This window comes from Perca flavescens, chromosome 4 (assembly GCF_004354835.1).
Source record: "Perca flavescens isolate YP-PL-M2 chromosome 4, PFLA_1.0, whole genome shotgun sequence".
NCBI classification, from domain to species: domain Eukaryota; kingdom Metazoa; phylum Chordata; class Actinopteri; order Perciformes; family Percidae; genus Perca; species Perca flavescens.
This window is the reverse complement of record NC_041334.1, coordinates 20,216,685-20,240,077: the sequence shown is the minus strand read 5'-3', so window position 1 is coordinate 20,240,077 and position 23,393 is coordinate 20,216,685. Positions and strand designations below refer to the sequence as shown.

General features: G+C 38.0%; 2 protein-coding genes across 2 annotated transcripts in view; one reads left to right on the top strand and one right to left on the bottom strand.

The window, feature by feature from the left end:
- The window catches only part of poc1a (POC1 centriolar protein A), a 40,353-nt gene extending 17,760 nt beyond the window's left edge, over nucleotides 1-22,593 (bottom strand). Inside the window, exons 1-9 of the mRNA XM_028575619.1 lie at nucleotides 22,359-22,593; nucleotides 18,380-18,464; nucleotides 18,046-18,217; nucleotides 17,678-17,857; nucleotides 17,433-17,540; nucleotides 17,011-17,126; nucleotides 14,786-14,919; nucleotides 10,578-10,646; nucleotides 10,257-10,397 (exon numbers count right to left, since the gene is read on the bottom strand). Coding sequence (XP_028431420.1) covers nucleotides 10,257-10,397; nucleotides 10,578-10,646; nucleotides 14,786-14,919; nucleotides 17,011-17,126; nucleotides 17,433-17,540; nucleotides 17,678-17,857; nucleotides 18,046-18,217; nucleotides 18,380-18,464; nucleotides 22,359-22,373 — 1,020 coding nt within the window. The 5' untranslated portion in view covers nucleotides 22,374-22,593. The remainder of the gene's footprint in view (nucleotides 1-10,256; nucleotides 10,398-10,577; nucleotides 10,647-14,785; nucleotides 14,920-17,010; nucleotides 17,127-17,432; nucleotides 17,541-17,677; nucleotides 17,858-18,045; nucleotides 18,218-18,379; nucleotides 18,465-22,358) is intronic.
- On the top strand, nucleotides 20,654-21,583 carry b9d2 (B9 domain containing 2). The gene has a single exon (XM_028575620.1). It carries the CDS (start codon nucleotides 20,878-20,880, stop codon nucleotides 21,403-21,405), a length of 528 nt encoding a protein of 175 aa, XP_028431421.1. The 5' UTR covers nucleotides 20,654-20,877; the 3' UTR covers nucleotides 21,406-21,583.
- Nucleotides 22,594-23,393: the final 800 nt, after the last annotated feature.

Genomic DNA, 23,393 nt, shown 5'->3' with positions numbered 1-23,393 from the left:
ACAAGTGAACATATGTTACGGTGATTATAGTGACTTTGGTGGTGCTAGTGGCAAACAGCTGTGCCTTTCATCTAGCCTAAACACTGTTATTGGACCCATAGTAAAATACCCCTCAGGTATTACTGCCATTACAACTTAATTAGGTACTGTACAATATTAGCTATGTTGGTTGTTGCGCTTTGCTTAGAGTGGTTAGTCTTAGACTTACTTAGCCTAAGTAATGTTTGTTATAAGACTCAAGAATAATGTTTTATACATTCTGAAATATGATGCATGCAGTGTATTTTTCAAAGTTTATGGGTTTGTCAATTCATGCATTATTGTTGTTGTTATTATTATTATATTTAATTTTCATTAGACAAAAAAGTGATATATTTAAACAAACTTACAAACAAAAACAAAAACAACCATAAACAAAAAGAAATCTCTGTGTCACGCATTAGGGACTATCAAACGGGAAAGTTAAGATGTCTAATAATTGGGCTACTCTAAAAATGTTCCTGAAAACCATGTGTGTTGCTTTAAACCCTCTAAAGCTGTATCTCTGAGACTAGTTCCCTATGTCATCTGGAGCACTGGTAGCCTTCCATTCACGAGAATTATCCTCTTTGATACAAACATACCAAACAGAAGGGTCTGCTGTACAGTACTGTATATGGCAATGCAAGAGAAGCTTCAGAGCAACCAAACAAAGCAATCAGTGCATCAGGTTCAATCTGTAATTCATACATTTTACAATATCAATTAAAGATATCCTGTCAAAAAGGAACAATCTTAGGACAAAACCAGACAGTACGACCTAGAGTACCTTTTGAGAAGTTGCACCTGTCACACATGTCAGATACAACTGTCAATGTATAATTTTAAGATTCAAATGTCTGCATATGAAGTGTAATCTTGAGTGTAAACCGGCTAATAATATTCATATTCTGTCCTTCTCTTTAATTAGTTTGCAGTCTGGCTTTTGGACGTATGAGCTTCAGTAATGTTCCACAACTTCTTTCCTGGCTGCTTTCAGACAGAACATCCTGTTTACTACTGCATATTATGCCTCTCTGAAAATAAGTCAATTTACAATAGCACATTAGATCCACTTCTCCTACATTATAGTACATTTCACTGTTGTATAGTCTCCTTTTAAACTCGTAAAGCCTTTGAATACTCAAGAGAGAAGGAAAGGAACACATTTAGGCGAGCTTGTGACATTTTTCTCCTCTCTGCTTCCTCTCAGGCAACACGTGTCGGAGACTTGCAGCAGTTTATGAGAGATGAAAGGGCCAGTATTAATAATAAATTATGAATGGATAAATTATACATGTACAGGAAAATCTAGCTGGGACTTCCAGGTGCAGCTACTATCATTACTTTAACTGTAACAACTGGCAGATGACAAAGAAAATAAATGTCACTGCCAGGAATTAACAAAGGTTAATGAGTGTGTGTGTGTGTGTGTGTGTGTGTGTGTGTGTGTGTGTGTGTGTGTGTGTGTGTGTGTGTGTGTGTGTACTCTAACTGTAAATAAATACTATTTGAGTATCACTTCAATAGTGCTAGTAGCAGTCAAGAAATGTATTTGGTATTAGCAGAAATTATCTAGTGTGTGAAGTCAAATGCAAAGCAGCATGTGTTATTAATATTATTATTGTTATTAATAATTTTAAACAATTACTTTTATTGACTTGATGTTTCAATTAAAGCTGAGTGATATGTGGATATGATGCCTGCCACTGAACAATAAGCTTACATGGTAATAGCATCATTAATAACATGTTTAACATGCAGCGGTCAACAAAAGCCAGAAAACTAAAAAGGTCAAACTCCACCAGGGCTGGTTCCGACATGTCTCAGTTTTCACCTCCATCAGTCAAATCTAATATGTAGCCAAACCTAATCATTACAACCAGGTTTACTTGTAGCCTTTGCAAAAACTTGATGAATCACTTTATTTATGCATGGGGTTTTGCATTGATCTTTTTCCTACATTATATATTTATAACTCTGTTTTAAATCTACTCAGCCATTAAAATGCTCTGCATGCATATTTTCCACGTAAGAAAATAGAAAATCTTTATTGTCATTTTACAACAATGAAAATTGCATCCTCTGCCTCGTCATGCTGATTGAGGCAGTAATTGTTTCCGTTGGTATATGAGAGCTGAGATTCAGTTTTTGTTCTTTGGTTTGTAACCAAACGTTTTTTTTTAAAGTGCCCATATTATGCTTTTGGGATTTTTCCCGTCTTTTATTGTTATACAGTTTTTTGTGTATGTAATAGATTCCAAATAGAGCTTTTTCTTCCACAGACAGCACTTTTTCTCAACTGCCTGAAAACGGCTTGCCCACACTGTAAACCTGAACGTTCAAAGTACTTAAATAGATTAAGTAGTGTATACTCAAAGTTTTAGAAACATTTCTTCTAACTTAAATTTTTGTTGTTTTGTTTTAGTTGGTGTAACATGTTCTTCCTTAACTTAAAAACATAACTTAAGTACAACTTAATAGAATTGAGTAATAACACTGTTAATTTTAACAAGTTGACTTTACTTAAAAAATGTATGCAAACTCATTGCCTTGAAAAAAGTAAGTTCAATGAACTTAGTAATGGTAAATTAGTGCAGCTTAATTGTTCTGAGTAAACAATACTTAATAAACTTACATTTTTTAAGTGAACACAGCTTGTTTATTCTGAGTAAGTAACACTCAATAAGCTTATACTTGTTAAGTGAAGACAACTTGTTTATTTTAAGTAAATGACACTTAATTAGCTCATGGTTTTGAAGTTAAGGCAGCTTGCTTTTTCTAAGTAAATACTTAATTAGCTCACATTTTTTAAGTGAGCACTACTTAATGCTACTGACTTGTTTTCTGGTTCAGTTTACAGACTGAAAAGGACTATACAAGTAGCATATACATCTATTTAAAAAAAATCTATCTAAAAGAATGAAATGAGAAGGTTGTTTTAGATGAATCACATAATTTCTTTATTTTTAATTATCTGGCATTCGCATAGAAAACCACCCTGCCATTTAGCATATTTATAGTATTTCTATTGTTTAAAATAGGGATGATTTAAAAAATAAACTCACAAGAAAAATGTTAATGTACAATAAAATCTCAAAGTGCTTCACCAAATAAGTAAAATCGATCATAATAAATAAATTGCAATCAGCAAATGGTCTGAAATGCATTAGACATTAGTGGAGGACAAAATGTATTTATTTTATTTATTTTTTGCTTTTTTATTGTCATCATTTTAATGTAGCCTATATATTTTTTATTTTTATTTAAGCAGCTGCAGGGATAATTTTGTATGGCAAGTTAATCTCTGATTCAACGTCAACAGAAGGTGGCGCTAATTTGCATAATACACTGATTCCTTACTGCTCTTTGGAAAAACACAGAAGAAGAAAAGTTTGAACAACGCATCAAGGCGGGATGCAACAGACAGTAGGCTTGCAGAAAGTTACTACCTACGAAGCAGCACTGGACTTACTGTAAGTTTTGAAAGTTAACATTCTTTCACTTTTACTTCTTTTACATGTTTTTATGTGTTTGTCTCAGAGAGCGTAGACCTTCTCCAAGCCCCCGCCCTTCACTGGCTTATCACAGTAGTCTTGTTGGGATTGGCAACTTGTCAGATATAGGTTAGCTGCTATAGAGCTAGCCACTTAGCGTGACCACTAACGTTACACACTCCAGCAGCACAACTAGCGACCTACCACTCCCAGACTCACTGAAGAATTGTACAACGGATGAACGAGTCAACTGCCCGTGCCTGCCCACTTGTGTTGCGTTGGTTTTAAAACAAACGACCCTGCTGGAGGCAAGCTGCTTTTTATGACAAAGATGAATAAAGTAAAAACCCTTAACAGTAAAGCTTTGGTTTGTAGAAATTGCATTATTGTTGATTAACCCATGCAGTAAGTGTAAGTAGTGTGGCTACTTTTCTTTACAGTAATGTTAATTTTGCTTAATGGCTTTAGTAACTTGACACTTTGGGGCTCAAATGAAAAGATCATTAACAGGGAACATTTATAAATGGAAGTATTTATGATTTGACACTCTTTGAATGCTTTTAATTGTTCAGTTTCATATCAGTTTATGCCTTTGCATCTTGCTGTTCCAGTTTCAAGAAGTTAAGGAAGATAACTGGAGATGTGGTAACGATACCAGGTAATCCAATGAATGTGAATTCTTCTATCACCCCCCCAAATACCAATAACTTAAATTGTTTTTTTTTCCTCAGACAATGTTTTAGTGTGGTAACCCTAAATCATATGCACTCCCACATACACATATTATTATTTTTCTACTTGAAGATGATGGAGACCATATTTCCCCTACGCCGACAGACCATAGTGATGTCCTGCCCCTCAGTGAACGACCTCATGGACCTCTGGCCTGCTCTCAAAATAGAGTCTGAGGTAATATGGATCAGCTCTCTCTTTTAAAGTGAAAACTGTGATTCTTACTCATTTGGCCGATATCTTTGCTTTATAAATGTGTGCAAGATTCTTCAAATTGAAGAAGGTCTGAAGAAGGTCTCTTTTGTAAAAGATGTATTGGATTTCAATGGGACTTGGTTAAGGAAAGACAAATTATGTCATCTGTTCTGTTCCATGTGTTAGTTTGTGATTAGTATCTCTTTTTTCATTCATTCAGGATGAGTCCGATGAGCCAGAGCTTGATGGTGTTTGCAGTGGGCTTCATTACTTTCATCAGTGACTATGACGCAAGTCCAGTTCACTACCACCCTGTGAGAATCACGGTCGTCATTGAAAGTGATGCCGTGGTCAGCCTCCCCAGACTTGGCGATGCCTTCCTGGTAATCTGTGGAGTGATCTATGCACTACACCTCAGCTATCCCAAAGCACTGACCAACACTTTTGAATTCACTTAAAAGATTTAACTAGATTTAACTAGGTCTAGAAAGTGGTAAACTATCCCCGAGGCTGCAGACCCTCAAGAATGAACTAATGATGTAGAAACTCATCTGAAAAAAGGCTGCAGGGTAAAGCATTATAAAAGGCTAGTTCAAAGTTATCTCCTTTTGTCTAAATAATGCCTCAAAAAGTTACTGCACTACTGCAGGTGTTCAGCCAATAGGCCCAAACTACACAATATTCCTTTGTTCTCATTAATATAATGCAAAAGTAATGCTAATGTTTTGTATGTTTTAATGTTTTTTTTAACTATTGTGGGCTGAGCAAGATGACCCACATTTCACTGTGCATTTGATACTGGTTGTGTAAAACATTTACATTTTAGAGTTTTAAGTGAAAATGTTCTTAAACTGAATAAGACAAAGTCCCAATAAGTTGGCGTGTTCCTTTTACGTGACCAGGAATACATTTGGAAGGATAGAATCAGAGAATTTTGAGTTTTTCTTCTTAAACATCTCTCAGATTTATTTATTTAATATACAATTTATATAAGTATATTTTAAAATGATTTTTTTATTTTAATTTATAAATGTTTATTTATTTTTCTATTTCATTTTAACATTTAACTGTTCAAAAGCAGACGTTCATGACTTTTAGATATATTAAGTTAGTTAAACTTAATGTAATTTTTTCACATGGTGTGGTTGTGTACTTATTTTTTAAAGTTCTGTAAACTTATTCCTGTGGTTTGAAAACTCAAAATTGTAAGTCATAATAACTGAAAATAATTTGAGTTCTGGTAACTTATTCGGGTTTACAGCGTACTATAAATATGTTAAATGGCAGGGTGGTTTTCTATGTGAATGCCAGATAATTAAAAATAAAGAAATTATGTGATTCATCTAAAACAACCTTCTCATTTCATTCTTTTAGATAGATTTGTTTTAAATAGATGTATATGCTACTTGTATAGTCATTTTCAGTCTGTAAACTGAACCAGAAAACAAGTCAGTAGTATTAAGTAGTGCTAACTTAAAAGATGTGAGCTAATTAATTATTTACTCAGAAAAAGCAAGCTGCATTAACTTAAAAACTATGAGCTAATTAAGAGTAATTTACTTAAAATAAACAAGTTGTCTTCACTTAACAAGTATAAGCTTATTGAGTGTTACTTACTCAGAAAAAGCAAGCTTGATTAACTTAAAAACCATGAGCTAATTAAGTGTCATTTACTTAAAATAAACAAGTTGTCTTCACTTAATAAGTACAAGCTTATTGAGTGTTACTTACTCAGAATAAACAAGCTGTATTCACTTAGAAAATGTAAGTTTATTAAGTATTGTTTACTCAGAACAATAAAGTTGCACTAATTTACCATTACTAAGTTCTTTGAACTTACTTTTTTCAAGGCAATGAGTATACATTTTTTAAGTAAAGTCAACTTGTTAAAATTTACAGTGCACACTCCCGTTTGAAATTCCTCAATTAATAATGTCAGTGATTGAGGAAGCCAGCCCCGTTTTTCATATGCGTAGCCCATAGGTGCTGCCTGAGCAAGCATAGCCCACCCAGGGGCTTATTTGAATTTGGTTGACCAATCACAACAGAGTGGGCCAGCTGACCAAACAGAGTAGACTGGGATTTTCAGGAAGGCGTGTCAAGAGTTCAGACAGTGTTTCAGGTGGAGGCACAGCAGCAATGGGCATTATGAGAAACATAATATGTTTTTGAACATCAAAGCATGGAAACCTATGCTGTAGACCTACAGACCTAGAGTACAAAGATGATGCTGAAAAGGAGTATATGGGCTCTTTACTCAAGCAGATGTGAAGTAAAGTGATGAAGCTTCACACAGCTGTAATTGAACTGTATTTGAAAAAAAAAATCCCAAAGAAAGGTTTCAGTGGGGTTTTACAAGAACAGTAGTTCTCAGAAGAAGAGAATACGTTTCAAGCATTGCACTACACAAGTCAATGTAAAGGAGATGTTAGAAATAACCACCCTCAGTGCTTAAACACTTGCTTGCAAATACTAAGCCTAACTTGACTGTAGAGAAACATCTGACATCAACATCGTGTTTGCCATTACAGAGCGTCTCAGGGAACCTTTTTTTCTGGAAATTGTCCTATATCTTTTGTAATCAAGTTTCAACGTAAAAACCTGACATTGGAATAACAGTACATTATAAGACATGTGTAACATGTGTTCCTCACCATAGTATTCTATCTATATCAATTATATCTAAGTATTCTATGTTTTATGTACTAGGGACTTTAAGATTTGCTAATTAGTCGTATGTTTTGTCTTTCAAAGCTGGTAACTATCCTAAAGTTCAATGTAATTAAGTTCCCAGTTAGTATTATTAGCACTGGTTAAATATCAAACTGTGTCTATTTTTTCACCTGCTACATAAATTATTAATTACGAGTCTTATGCTATTCTGGATTTCCAATTAAGTGTAAAGGCAAGGAAGGCAGCATCACTGTGGGTGGCTCCTGACTTCTAACAGAGCGATCAATAAGAGAAAGCAAAGACAGGGAGTGTGTGTGTGTGTGTGTGTGAGTGAGTGAGTGAGTGAGTGAGTGAGTGAGTGAGTGAGTGTGTGTGCGTGTGTGTGAGAGTGAGTGAGTGAGTGAGTGAGAGGGTGAGTAAGTGAAAGAAAGAAAGGAGAAAGAAAGAAAAGAGAAAGAAAGACAGAGAAAGAGAGCACCTTGGCTGTGCCCTTGTTGATGTAAGTAACACTGTAGCAGTCAAAGGAGTTGAAATCCAAACCAGTCCCCGAAGTTCCCCAGCCGGCTGGTGACACCCTGTCCCCTTTGTGTGTGTGACATCTGACAAGGTCTTTTAATATTTAAACATTGCTTATAGCTGCACAGTAATTGTTAATGTCATTATCATTCAGGAATTATTCAAAATATTTTCTGTTTCTAGTCTGTCTAATTGTGTGGATTTGCTGTGTTTTTCTGTCATAATTGTAAACTGAATATTTGGGGGTTATGGACTATTGGTTGGAAAGCATTGGACAAGGTCACCTTGGGCTCATTGCATGACGTGTTGGGCTTTTTTCACTTTATTCTGACATTTATTTTAAAGATTCTTCAGGGGTGGGGGGGAACCAACAAATTAGTTTATAATGAAAATAGTTGTTAGTTTGAACCTGTGAACAGCACAGATTCAGGATCATTTCCCATGTGCATAAAAGCATGCTCCATGGGTGCTGTGACAACTGTGCTCGGATGACTTGTTCATAAAACAAAGTGCCCCTCTTTTTCTGTGACCAAGCAAGCAACAAGCATATCAGATGCAGATTTTATCACTACCTCATACCTTCTTATGTCAAAATTTTAATTATGATAATAAACAACAACAATACTAATAATAGTAATAACAATATTTTACTGTTACTGTATGAAAAACATTAGTCCCTTTCAAAATCAAACCCCTGCCTGCCATGAAGATGAGGAAATAAATTTGCTCAACCCTAAGAATTAATGTTAGTATTAATTAATAAATGATTTATCACTAGTAATGAAAATGTGTTCTACTTCCATTTTGTGAAGTTTTTTTTAAGACAGATGTCCCAAAGAGCTATAGACAGTCAATACCAGACACATCAACTATGTACAGCACTTAAATGATCAGTTATGACTACACAGGGCAGAAAACGGAATGTCTCATCACTAATTTATCTGCTCCCACTGTTTGAGTTTATTGATAATACAGCAGCCTGTACTCTCACAACAGCAGCTTTGCATTCAGTCTGAAGACTAATAAGCATGAATGTAGTAAGTTACAAGAGTCTTATATAAAGACATTCAAATAAGATTGTATAGGACAAGAAAAAAATAATCACAACCACAAGCCAAGTGAGGAGTGACTTAGCTTAACGTGCACTGGAATGTCATTTTCATCTTTCCTTTTAGTTTGTCAGTGCCTTTTAGGACTCTAACTAATTCATAAGACACAGTAATTACAGTGTTTATAGACTCATACTTAATTACTTCTTAAAAATAAATAGGAAAATATCTCTATATTTTTGAGGACGTAGTCATAAGCTGAGCACAAATTAAAATTTCATTAATTTCATGTGGTCAGAAAGATGAAAAAAATAAAGAAAAAAATTCCTTCATATCAAAGTGTAGATGCAGGAATAAGTAGGTATTTCTTGCCCTGCATGTGAGATATGATTGTAGCTTTGGGCCACACTGCAGACTTCAAAGGAAGGATATGCAGGGAGGAAATAAGCCAGCAGCACTGGCAGCATGAAATACTGAGGGGCATCTGTGCACGTGTGTTTCTTTATGTTTATTTTGGAGCTAGTCACCACACATGCATGCAAAGTCTTTTTTGTGCTAATGTGAGCACTTGCATACATAAACATGTCTGTGTGTGTACATTTTTGTGTATATACCATGTTGGTCAAACTATACGATGACTTCGCTTTTACATCATTTTGAAGTCTTTATGAGAGTTTTGCCTGCACAACCCTCAGGGGAAAATATTTTTTAGCCACATGAATACCGAAATCATCACTATGTTGTTGATTACTTTCAAACCTTTTCTTAATTGTAGACATATACTGTAGCCTCTAGCGCCAAAAGGTTTTGGAATTGCTATGGCCATGGAAATCCTTGGGCTTGAAATCAGAAAGCTCTAGATGATCACCTAGTGTTATAATCAACCTTAACCATTTTTCAAACAGCAAAATCAACTGAAATATGGGGCATCCTGGTAACTTAGTGGCTAAGAGGCATACCGAATAACTTCAACAACAGCCTGTCTGTGACAAATAACAAGCAACACAAGGTGTCACTAAAGAAATGTTCCTGTTCCCATTCTTGAACTTATTACTTCTCCTGAAGAATCCATAGTACAAAGTGCTCCATTGTGTCTGTGGCCAAAATGAAAAGGAGTTATGACGCAGCTAGGCATATACCAGGAGATCAATGTCAGTGCCCTTTCTAGATGGATTTTGAAATAAACCAATACCGGTTTTCTGAACAACCACGCTTCATCAATGGTAAGGAAGTTACTTTAGAAAAAAAGCATACACTGCTGGACTTGGTCGAGACAAACTAGAATATTTGGCGAGATCAAGAGAAGTCCAAGTGCAAATACAAATGAGTCCAAGAAAAGTCAGAGACAACAGAAAAACGTCTCTGAACCGGACTCAAGTCCGAACACTGCTCTAGGCACATTTATTACCCAAGGAACATAGCAATGTGTGCATGTAGGGGTTAGGTGTGTTAGGGAAAGGATAGATGCTGCGTTTCTAGGATAAAAAGGAATTACATAAAATGTTGGATTTAAATGAGACGTCAAAGTAGATTTTCTGTCAGTTTACTGTGGTTGTCTCCCGCTCTGTGAACTTACCTGGCTGCGGAGTACAGATGGATGCGAGAGGTGCACCGTGGAGCTGGCTGGTAGTGCCTGCAAGCTGAAAGCAGTTTTATGCTGCAGCCTGACGCCATCGTTGCCTTCAGCACTGTCAAAGTTACTCTTCCAAACCATTACCTGTAAGGTGAATATAAATCATTGCTTGTTCCACAATAATACATCAAAGCCAAATATTACAAATATATTAGTTTGCTTTCTCTTTTTTAAGTTTTTAAAGGGAAACTATGCCGGGTTTATTTAGCTTAATTTACCTATCTTGTGCAATGTTTTGGATCAGTTAGAAGAATAAGTAATCACCTGTTCATCAGAACCTCCAGAGGCAAAGTACTCTCCTGTCCTGGAGAAGGCCACACAGTTCACTGGACCCTGGAGTGAGGGGAAAGAGAAACAGAGAGATGGTGAATGGAGGTGATAATACAGTAAAATCATAGAGAAGCATCCTGAAACTATAAGCTGCAAACTGTTTATTCAAGGTGAAAGGAAAAGCAATGTCATTGTTGCTATGAAATTGTGTGCCCCAAAAAAAAAAAATCCCAAGAAGAATATACAACACGCACGGGAAGATCTATGCTGTGCACATCTAGTGCCAATCTCATGAAGTGGGCTAAAACAATTAGTCAACAGATAGAGCAACAAATTTGTTAACTGCTTAAACTTTTAACTCATTTTTCAAGCACAAACACAAGGGCCAGCTACTCATAACTTTTGAGAAAATAAACAATAGAAATAGTCAGATTAATCAATGATAAAAATAAATGTCAGTTGCAGCCTTAAAAATTAAACAATTCCTGTGAAAAATGTTGCCATATATTTGTTGCATTCAGCCCATTCATTCATTTTCAAACCATACATATTGTTATTTTATGTTTCTCTTATATATATATATATATATATATATATATATATATATATATATATATATACACACACAACTGTAGTGAAGGTTTAGGTATCCATGTTAAGCGGGGGGAAGTGAACAGTACATAATTTAACAAAATACAAACATAAAAATAAATACTCACTTCAAACGTCATCTATAACAAGATTAAGTGTTTTTGGGTCTATAACTTAAAGCATTTAGGAAACAAAATGATGCTCAGCTGTGGCAGAGCAATCAATAACAGAAAGCAGAGACTCAGGTGGGGTGAGGTCACACATGGTCAGAGCCAAAAAGGATCACCTGCGGATGTCAGGACTTTGGCATGTTGTGTGTGTGTTTGTGTGTGCGTGCATGCATGAACCTGGAGGGCAGACAGAATTCAGCTTGAAAAACTCACTTTTTTTTCTTTTCTCTACCTCAAAATGCACAATGGGGTCAACAATTCGACATGAACCCTCTGACTGTGTTCAGAGAGAGGATGAAGGAGAGAACAGACAAAAGGAGGAAAAAGAAACAGACAGAGAGGCTGCTGGGAAGTAAAAAAAAAAAAAAGGAGCTGTGTGTCCTGCGGCTGGCATGCAGACAGGCTGGTTTGGGTGAGGAATGGTTTCCCAGAAGCACCTGAGAGAAGCAGACGGTGTCACTATGGCAACGCGGCGGCCTGACAGACAGCATGTTCTGTCTCTGCTCTGACTAATGCCTGCTGCCAGGCTGGCACTTGCCATGGCTGCGCGCACACACACACACACACACACACACACACACACACACACACACACACACACACACACACACACACACACACACACACACACACACACACACACACACACACACACACACACACACACACACACACACACACGATCTGCTTAATGAGCTCTGTATGAGCACAAATATTGATTAAAAAATGTTTTTTATTGATTTAAAAGTGGTCATCCAGAGTCTATGATCACAACTCCGTCCATGGCAATGGTCTTTTATACTTCGCAACTGTCTGTTATACAGACCGTATTCACAATCAAGTATTCAACAAGGCCCTGTAATAAAAGTAAATATAGAAGTGGTCATGAACACTATTCTGTTCATCTGACAGAGATCATAAAGTACAGCACAATGGACAGCTGATGCAGCTGTGCTGCACGTCATAATTAATTGTTGTTGCTTTAAAAATGGCGGCTCCGAGGCAACAATGCCTCGACTCCTCTTCTCTCGCGTCTCTTACTTGACTGCTCCGCTTGAATCTCCTGTGGCGAGGAGCGGAAGTGCGGAGAAGAATTGGGGATGTACAAACTGGGTTTGTTGCAAAGTTTAACTATAATATTAGTGTGAAATACTTTTTTTATTGTCGCGGTCACTTAAAGAAGGCTGATAAATCTCTATGGAGGGTTGCCATGAAAAGATACAGGCAACGCACGGGGCATGTTAAAAGAAGTTGTATGTTCACGTGAATGGAGCATGTTAAAAGCAGTTGATAGAGACGGTCATGGCTACTGGAGGAGCGGAAGAACTCGAAAAGCCGTGACCCCGGCTACACAGCTCCTCGTATCAGCGGCGGTTGGTAGATGAGTTACCCAAGAAGAGGGGGCTTTGAGCCGGGTACAGAGCACCGCGAACTGCCGGTCGTTTCGACGGCTACAGTTAAATTTAGGCACCAAAATGACTAGTTAGGTTTAGGAAAAAGGTTGTGGTTTGGATTAAATCACTCCCAAAGAACACGCATTTCCAGGGTGAAAGTCCTTTGTTTTCCCACCGTAAGTAATAAATGGAAAGCATTTAAAAAATATATTGTTTTTTTTTGTGCTGATCCGAAAATGTATCCGATCCATGACTCAAAACCGTGATCCAGTCTGAACCATGAGTTTTGTGATCCGATATTTTTTTACTAATGATTCACGTACATATTTACTGTTTATACGGTACCGCCAACAGCGACTACATCATAACCGCTTCCAGCAAACAGACCGAAAGCAGAAAATGCAGATAATACATGTTATGTACTTCTTTAGAAATGAAATATCAGATGTGATGTGCATTCTTTTTTATTAAACAATTAGATTTTAGAAATGTCTCATAATATATTGTCTCTAGAAGTGTATTATTCAACTTTTGTTTTTGTTAAAGAAGGAAAAGAAAATCGCAATGCTTCTAGAATCCCAAAAAATGAAAATTGCATTACAAATTGAATTGGCACTCATGTATCGTGAAAGAATCAAATTGGCAAATTCTCCCAGCCCTACCATGCATACTTGGCATGCACGGGATACAAACAAAACAAGGACCCACTCTTAACAACACTGCTTTATAGCACTCCTGTTGGTCAAAAACTCCACAGTGTACCTTTCAATTTAATAGAACGGCATGAAGGCTGTCAGTGTCCATTTTTTCTTTGCCATACTTACCTTTTAACTTCTAAAATCAAATCTCACCTGACATTAGTCCCACCATACAAACAGGAGTACATTTAACTTTGTAAAAACAGTAGCATGCCATCTCTTTCGTGGGGTCTTTAAAATCTAAAGTGTATTGACTAAGACTTTCTTAATAAAACATTTTGCATTAGTCAGACAAAGGAGCAGAGAGACAAATTAACCTAAATTAGGCTCATTCTACCCAGCCAGGTAAGGAACCCATGAGGCGAGGTAAACAACAGTTTGTCAGATCCAACAGAAATAAACACTCCCTCAGAGCCCTGATGTGTTTTGATATACAGTACATGCACATAGGTCTACACACATACACAGACAAACAAACACATAACAGAAATAAACCTACACACCCACACCGAACAGATGGGGTCTCTCCCAATTTCAAGCTATGCGACTGGAGAGACAATTATCACCCTGAGCGCTCACAGATTGGTGAAGTCACCACTGAGCCAAAAAGAACAACAACAGAAAGGGAGATTCAGAGTGCAGGAGATGACAAATTTGGAGGTGTGAAGCGAGAAGGGGAAAAGTGCTGTTTATATCTTGACAAAGAAAAGAGTCTTGGCAATAGGTTGAAGAGAAGAGTGTGTGACAAAGACAAAAGTCAAAGAGAGGGATAGATAAACAGATGGACCACATGTGGTACTGGCAAGCAACTGATCTCCACATCTAGCCAGCAAGCCAGTCCATCAGCTGTTCAAACAGGTACAGTCAGCGAGCCTTCCGGCCGACTAGTCCAGCCAGCCAAAAGGAGTACATGGGAGGTGGGAACAACAGAGAAAGACAAGGAGGAAAATGAGGATGTTAATGATGGTGGCAATGCTAAAACATCCCCAGAATACACGGAGAGGAGTGCAAAAGAGAACAAGGATGGGACGGAAACAAGACAGGATGAGGAGAGGATCTAGAGGAACGGAGAAACACAGTTCTGTTTCCTTCCAACCACCCTGAGATGAGTCATGAGTGGGCTGCCCGCTCGCCTGGCAAGTACTAAAATACATACAAAAAAGGCATCAGACGCACACACTCACACACTTCACAGAATCAAACATGCACAAAGGATAACAGTCCACCCCCCAAAACACACACACACACACACGTAATACATAGGAACAGCGGAGCAGACTGCAGACATGACCTGATCATGACTGGGTTAACTGCATGTGTCATATGCATTTGCGTGTGTGTGTGTCTACCTGGTGTCCGTGCAGTGTATACAGTAGCTTGCCCTCTACAAGGTCCAGTATCTTCATTGTGGAATCGCTGGATGCAGTGATGAGGAAATTACCACCCGGGTGAAAAAACAAGCTGTTCACCACACCACTGTGGACTGAAAAACACACACACACACACACACACACACACACACACACACACACACACACACACACACACACACACACACACACACACACAGTTTATGACAGGACTAGAACAGACATTTTATTACTGTAATGCTAGTCTATATCAACGAAGTTTCATTTCAAGGATTGTTCAGGCGTGGCCGGAAATTACGCCGGATGTCCCCCTTTTTGGACGGATGTCTGTCACCTTCCGCTTTCTTTGTGTTGGCATTCTAAACTCCGGTCGATTTATAAGGACTATGGGTAACTGCTAATCAGATCTCTGCAGGGTAAATCCAGACAGCTAGCTGGACTATCTGTCCAATCGGGGTTTCTGTTGCACGACTATAACAACTTTTGAACGGGTACGTTCCACCAAAACAAGTTCCTTCCCGAGGCTATTTTGCAAAGGCACCGTCATTGTGTTCTGCGCTAAGCGCCGCCCAAGACAATTGTGATTGGTTTAAAGAAATGCCAATAAACCAGAGCAAGTTTTTCTCCCATCCCTCCTCCGCAGTGCTGTGGGGGAAGCTCTGGCAATGCGAGACAACTGTAATGCAAACTGAAGTGTAACCTTGTGCAATTAAAGACAAAATGTAAAAAAAAAAGAAAAGAAAAAAAAAAAATCAGGCTTTGCTGTATTTTGTAGCTTTAAATAACATGGAATTATTAAACATTATGATTAAAATCATGATGACAATAACAATGACTATGACACAATTTAAAGAGATCAAATTTTTTGGACGTAGACAAAATACTTTGTTTGTCAAAGTTAATCCTAAAAAAGTTAATTAAGAATAATGTTCTTGCCTTTTCCTTCTAAAACTGGATGCCCGAGTATCAAGTTAGTCATATGCCAGCACCTAAGGGGTTCAGTGTCTTGCTCAAGGATACTTCAGTAGACCAGATGCAGCTTACTAACATGGTTGCCTGGATCACAATGAAGTGCACTGCTGCTGTACATCACAAGGTCTCAGTTGCTATGTAACTTGAGAATGGTTTAAGGATTACATTAGCAGATATCATTACGTCAAGTATAGTAGCCTATAACAACTAATCAAAACTTCCCCGGACCCCCGGAGTTCTTAACTGAGACAAATGAGAGGGCAGCCAGACATTCGACGAGCAACATGGTCCCTCTGCTGGCTGCAAGATGCTATGACATAAATAAGATCTACTGCTACAGTAGCTGCAAAAAGATGCATCAAATTATACTGGGAGCAGGGGAAATGTGTTCTTTGGGTATGGCTTAGGATCATGCAAGGATTACTGAGCAATGTAAGCACTCCAATAAACACAAAACCAGTTGAATTAACCACGCACACACCACATTTTAACCACAATTTGACACTTAAGGCTGGCACAATTGGTGATTAAATACAGTATGTAAAGTGAGAGGAGAGTTGAGGAGAGGAAAGGAGAGGAGAGGCTTTTATCTTCATGCCCCATCTCCTCAGACAGATGTGATTATCCATTATTAGATCTCACAACTCAAATCCATTTAAGAGAGCTGATTGGACCACCAGACTGAGAGGCAAACTGACAAAAGGCAACATGGCTTGGCTTATTGAATATGCAAGGGATCTTGATTACCACTTTAATCGTGAGCTTAATAGCTTAATTTTATCTTGGTGTTGTTTCACTAATTTGTTGTATTTTTCACTGTCTAAAGGTGAGGCTTTACTTCAGCTGTGTGTTGCAGAGTCTGGGTGGGAGTGGATGACAAGACTTTAACTGTTAAGACATTTATCTCTCAAATACAAACATTGGGCTGTGGTTTTGCGAGTGGTTTTACTGTGATAGGGATACAGTTTATGATAAAAACTCTATTAATATAATAGCTATAAGGCATCAAGAGTGGCTAAACTGAGTGTCTTGAAGCAAATAATGTAGTAAATGCTTCCATAAATGTTTGTCTTTAGAGTTGATGTGGTTGTCATTTATTATTGCAAATAATAACTTTGCATTAAAACAGTGATTCAATGCAAATTGTGGTTTTGCTGTAGCAATTGACCATGATCTTCAAATGATGCTAAATACAAACTAAATACTTCATACGATTTTTGAGGTGTCTTTACCTTGGTAGTGCTGTAGCATCTTATGGGATCTGATGTCCCACACCTTGACAGAGTTGTCAGTACTGGCTGCAGCGATGCATGTTCCACTGGGATGGAAGTCCACATGGTTTGCATAACTTGGGAGAAAGAAAACATGACATTTAATAAAATGGGGTATTTGTTAACACACACTCTACAACTGAAGCTGATGCTTTTAGAGACGTTGTTGTTACTGAATCAGTGTAAATGTGTGCCCATTTTTAAAAGAAATTATAAATTACACAGCAAATAATGCTCTAAACCCTCAACATTTACAAAAATGCCAGAAGAAACACCGACAAAAAGATATGGATTCATCTTCTTTACCCACTGTGATTCTTTCTCCCACACATACACATCAGAATTTTTCACATGCATCTTTTTTTCTGGTCTCAAGTGCTCACCCAGCATGTTCATAGAAAGAATGAATACACTCTCTGCTATTCTTGTCCCACAGCTTTATAGTCTTATCATCACTGGACGACACAATCAAACGATCATCTGGAGAAAACCTGCAAAAAAATGCATTGAAAATTCTAGATAAAAAACTGTCCATTATCTACGTCTTCTGCTTCAGTTCTTCACTATTAAAATGTATTCATTAAAGTTGTAAAACAATTGAGACATGTTTTGTGTGTGTAGATCGTACTTAGCACAGCGGACCCAGTTGATGTGCTGGTTGAGAGAGAAGAGAAACTTTTGCCTGTGGACGGTCCACACTTTGATGGTCTTGTCGTCAGAGGCTGTGACCAGATTCTGTCCATCACCAGAAAAGTTAACGCTGCGCACAGTAGCCGTGTGAGCCCTGAAAGATGTTGACTCAGCCTTCCTGTATACACACACACAAGACAACACTAACCTTCTATGTTGGATGAAGCAGAAAATTCAATACAAATGTCTAGTTTTGTTGCTTTCATGAGTCAGAAGCATTGTGCTTTGTAGCAGCTTTATATTGCAATACAATAATAATGAGAGATGTACCTAAAAAAACAAAAGCTGGAATACTTCAAAACTCACATGCTGGGCACCCAAAGCCGTACAGTCTTGTCTCTGGAGGCCGAGGCCACCAGGTGGCCCGAGGGAGAAAACTGAACAGAAAGGACAGCATCTTTGTGTCCATCAAAACGATACGCTCGCATCTGAGGTTTCATGTTCCAGATCATCACACAGGAGTCCATAGAGCCTGTGGCTGGGAGAGGAGAAAGCACAGGTGTAGGAACCGAACATATTGTGCATGAACATAGAAAACATGCCACACAGAAATTAAATAAAAAGACAACATCAAATGTGCAGCAAATGATCTGGCCACAGACAAACACAAAGACACAGAGTAAAATAAGGTTGCAGTTACCAATCTGTTTCATGTTGCAGCTGAAATCCACAGTCGTAACAGTGTCCCTGTGACCCTTGAAATGTCTCTCTAGAGTTGGATCAGACTACATGGTAAACAGAGAGACAGATGGAAGCAGCCACATTAAAGCTTGTGAGCACTTGTTCCAAAGTATTTCTCAATAAAATGAGTCTTGACTAAATAAGCAACAGTCAAAGTTCAATTTTTTTTCTTCTTTTAAAATCATCCTTGGGTATTACTTATTTTAACACTTTGACATCCAGAGGGAAATTGCTGTGCAGCAGTTCCAGTATAAAGTGGGAAAGAGTTCAAATATATAGAGTGCAAATAAAAGCAAAATATAAACAATAAAGATTAGTAAGGTGCAAATTCACGAGGATCATACAAATAATCCGGTTGGTGATAAGGTGCAAATACAGAGCTGAACAGGGCAGACCTCTGCTGTCCATCTCTCTGTGTGAGGTACCTAGATATATTGTAGAGTTTGATTGACACAGGAAGCGTTCTGTGGTGTACTGTTACAGTTTTTCTCAATTGCTAAAAACACTAAAACCCATTGGCTGAACAAAGTTCTCAGTTGCCTGAACTCATTTAGCTTAATTGTGCAGTCTGTTGTCAATACCTTAAACCATTTCACATGGTAAAACACAATTTGCAGATCTCACTTAGACTTTTCAGCAAAACTCTAAACACATTTTCAAAACACATTCTGCACTCTAATGCGCATGTCATCCATACTGGTAAACACAAGTGGCCATAATCAAATACAAATAGAGAACACATGTCGTTGATTGAACACAACCACTCAAAATTGATTTCACTTGTTTCAAATGATGTGACACAACCAATATAAGCCAGTTCAGAGAGCAAACAGGTTGTTGAAGGTGGGAAGGAGAAAGTCTGAGAATGGATAGAAGAAACAATGTGAGAGGACGAGGACAAGTGCGTATGCGAGGTGGGCGACGAGGAGGAAGAGGAGGAGGAGGGCAAGAAAGAGGAAGAGGAGGACGAATAGGATTTTTGTCCCTTTTAGTATTGTATACTGTAGTACAGTGCATTGTAGGCTGTATACTGTACAATGAACAAATTGTATGGCCCTGAACATTGTGCTTTCCATTTGTTAACAGTACTGACTGCTCAATAGATTTTGACTGGTTGCAGGTTCATATCAACAAAGAACAAGAATTACAGTATCACAGAGACAAAGGACAAGTTTGTGAGATGCAGGGTACAGTACTGTAAAAATAGGGGTACAAGGAGGAGGAAGAACAAAAAAAGATTTGCAAAGAGCAAAGCAGAGTAGTCATTTCTGATTAATTTTGAGCTACTATGATAGAACATGTTTTTGTTCATCAAAAGACAATGACGGAAAAATATGAAAGTTGTTTTGAGATTAAAAATGTACTTCTCCCTGAGAACTATATGTTTTGAACAATGTGTTTTCTATTTTTTGGTGTATCGTTTACTGACTTCTTGATAGTGTATATTATTATGATCACTTCAACATCAACATAATTTGAGAGCAGTGTTTGATTTTGAATACGGGTAAAACTGTTTTGCGGCGAAAGTTTCATTTTGCGAGAGGAGTCAGAGGTTTTGTAAATAGTGCTTGAAGATGAGGTTTTGTGTTTGTTTTCAGAAAATGGAGCAAGGTTTCAGAAATTGTGTTTCAGCAATTTCCAATTTCCTGATTGAGAAAAACTGTAATATGCCAGTCACAATCAGCCCCAGATCAAAACATACACAATGTTTGACCATACATAGTGCATTTTCTGTTACAAAGTGAACTGGCTGGACTTGGATGCGCTACAGCCGTGGGGTGGCACTGTTCCACAGCTTTACTTGTTTCTAGACTTCCAAACCCTGTTTAATTCCAGACAATGCAACAAATTAACACTCGTTTTGAGGCGTGCAATGAAGTAGAATTCAGTCTTCATCAGTGGTTGATTATGATTAATGGACATGTAGTCATGTGTTATGTATTCGTCTCCAATGCACGGATGTTATTTTATAAACGATGCCAAACAAGGAAACACGTCGCAGGGACGCCCCTACTTAATTACGCCCTCCGCTTTGCCTGTCAGGCAGCGTTTATTAAAGTTGTGCCACCGCAAAGAAATCTCCACCAGTCAAAATACCTATTTTCTGGTATTGTGTTGGAAAATTATATACTGTCTATGGGAACAACTAACACTGATTTGGCTAAGGTTGGGCTTTATGTCTCTAAATTCTATTCAAAAATGCAGGAAATGTCGGCATTGCGACAGGAAGTGCTGCCTGAGAAACTACACTCAGGGTGAAATGTGACGAGGTATATACATCCCATCCATGGTGGTAACCGGTGGTAACGGCAGGCATCACCAAGGAGACGGGAGCTGTGGCGCTAGCTAGCCAGTCAACATAGGGCTAGCTAGTCTATGCTAGCCGTTAAACTCGGAAGAGAGACTAGAGCGGACTTCTCGGTGCTGCATGTTTTTGTGTAAGTGGACATTTGTAACATGGCAGAGCTGCACATTATAGGCCAGATCATTGGGGCCGGTGGTTTCCCGCAGAACAGTCTATTTTGCAAATGGGGAGTTCACACAGGAGGAGCATGGCGTCTTCTGTCTGGGTTGAAGGAGGGTCAGACCCAGGTGGATATCCCACAAACCGGAGACATGGCGTACTGGAGTCACCCGATTGATCTGCACTATGCGACTAAGGGACTCCAAGGCTGGCCAAAGCTTCACTTCCAAGTGTGGCACCAGGACTCTTTCGGGCGCTGTCAGTTGTACGGTTACGGGTACTGCCATGTCCCTTCCAGCCCCGGACATCACCGGATAAGCTGTGTGACCTGGAGGCCGCTCGGCTCCTGGCAAGGGCAGTTGGCACAAATGTTTGTCGGCGGTGGACCCCAGCTCCGTAGCCCGGACCTTATATACAGCGGAGCGGACAGATACAGACTGCACACCGAAGCCATGGGAACTGTGGAGCTGGAGCTTGGCATCATCATGAGACACTTTGACAAGTATGGCGTCGAAAGTTAACGCGGTGAAATATGAAGACTTGAGGAACTTGTGATGGATTTTATATTGTGCAGGCGGAGGTCTTAACTTTACAAGTTTTTAAGTCAAGTTTTGTACTCTTTTCTAAATTGTGTTTGTTTGTGTTTTATATACTTGCTAGCGCTAGATGTGTGAATAAAGAAAATATTGTCTTAACGAAGTTGGTTTCTTGTTGATATGTCATTATCAGACCACTCTCGCCCAATGCGAGCTGGGATTAGTGAGTAGATCATTCACAATTAACGTTATTTATCATATGTATCTTCATCCTACATTATTGCCTAGACAGTTTTTAAAATGTAATGTTATATTCAATGTATATATTACGAACCCACGTTTTTTAACAACTCCAAATTCACTAATACTTTACTATTCAGAACCATAATGTAACCATACATACATTTTATTGGTGTTTGTATGCTACAAAAAATAATTACTATAAACTTTAAGAGCAAAATAGTGTATCAAATATGAAACAACCTAAATATGACACCTAAGCAGCATACAAAACTCATTAATAATCATTTAATATACAGCCTTGCCTGTGTGGATTTCAAGACTGTACAGTAGGCTTTTACACAAGTGTAAAGGTATAGATTGCAGTGAAAGTCGTGAAAGCATACAGACAGACGGAATAGTAATTGACTTTTAACATTATGTTACACAATAAAGTGTTTAAAAAAACACACACACTCTTTGATGTTTTAGTTGCTAGAGTTGAGCTGTAGACGTGACCTGTACAGACGTGTAACGTAGATATTTCTTGTGACATGTTTGAGAGGAAAGTTCCCATATCATATAAAATAACTATTGAATTGCTACCTTTTACTTGTAAACATCGCCTGTGAAGCTACAAACAGGAAACCAACTTCAGTGTACCATGCAGCTAACATAACGTAAGTTACACCAGAGACTAGGACTTTGGTTACACTCACCGGTGCAGAAGTCATCTTTCCTGATATTGGAGACAAACAGCCCGTGAGAGCGACTGTCCTGATCGTTACAACTAAAATGTAACTGATCACTACTTCTTTATGACGGTGAATGAGACAAACGATAGTCTACTGTTAGCTCACCTTTCGGCTAACGTTAGCTTACAACTAGCTATATTAGCTGGTAGTTGCTGACAACAATAAAGTTCAGTTTACGCGCCGCGATTGGGCGCTGAGCGTCTGGGCGAATTTCTTAAAGGGAAAGTTGTACCTTTAATAACTTCTATGAGTAAAACTGCGATGTCACAAATATAATATTTTACAAGTATGATTAAATAAAATGCTTTCCAGTTGAGCAATCAGGAGGAAATTATTGAAATGATATGAATATATCTAGATATTTGAGTGAAAACTTTAATTTTAAACTGTAAGGGACGCACCCATAGAAATAAAATGTACGCACCATTACCGCCAGGTGTCAGCAGTGTTGCACCGTTAGAAATCTTTACTAATAAGAGTGTATCAAGGCAGTGGAAAACTTTGCAAATTGATGCATTAGTTAAAATCTATAAACATGTCTTACATTTAGACCGAGTTTTTGTCATGCAATTAGAAAAATACGTGATAGCTTTTTACTATTAGCCAGTAAGAAAAAGTGATTTTTTTTTTTTAAAGACTGTTAAGTACATATTTGAAGCACTTGTACATTGCTAGAGTATTTCCATTTTATTCCATTTCATACTTCTACACTACTACATTTCGTAGGTAAATAGTGTACCTTTTACTTCAATACTTGTATCTGACAGCCATTTAATAGTTGTTCAGACCATAAAGCAGTTCATGTTCATGCATATGTGTTAATGCATTAATAATAACAAGATAATAACATAATAACACTGACGGTGGACATGCTTCATATTATGTAGTATTTTGATACTATTAGTAACCTACATGTTGGGAACACTTTTCCTTCTTCCTTCTTAGGTACAATTGTGAATGCATACTTTTACCTGTAGTGTATTACTATTTTTAAAGTGG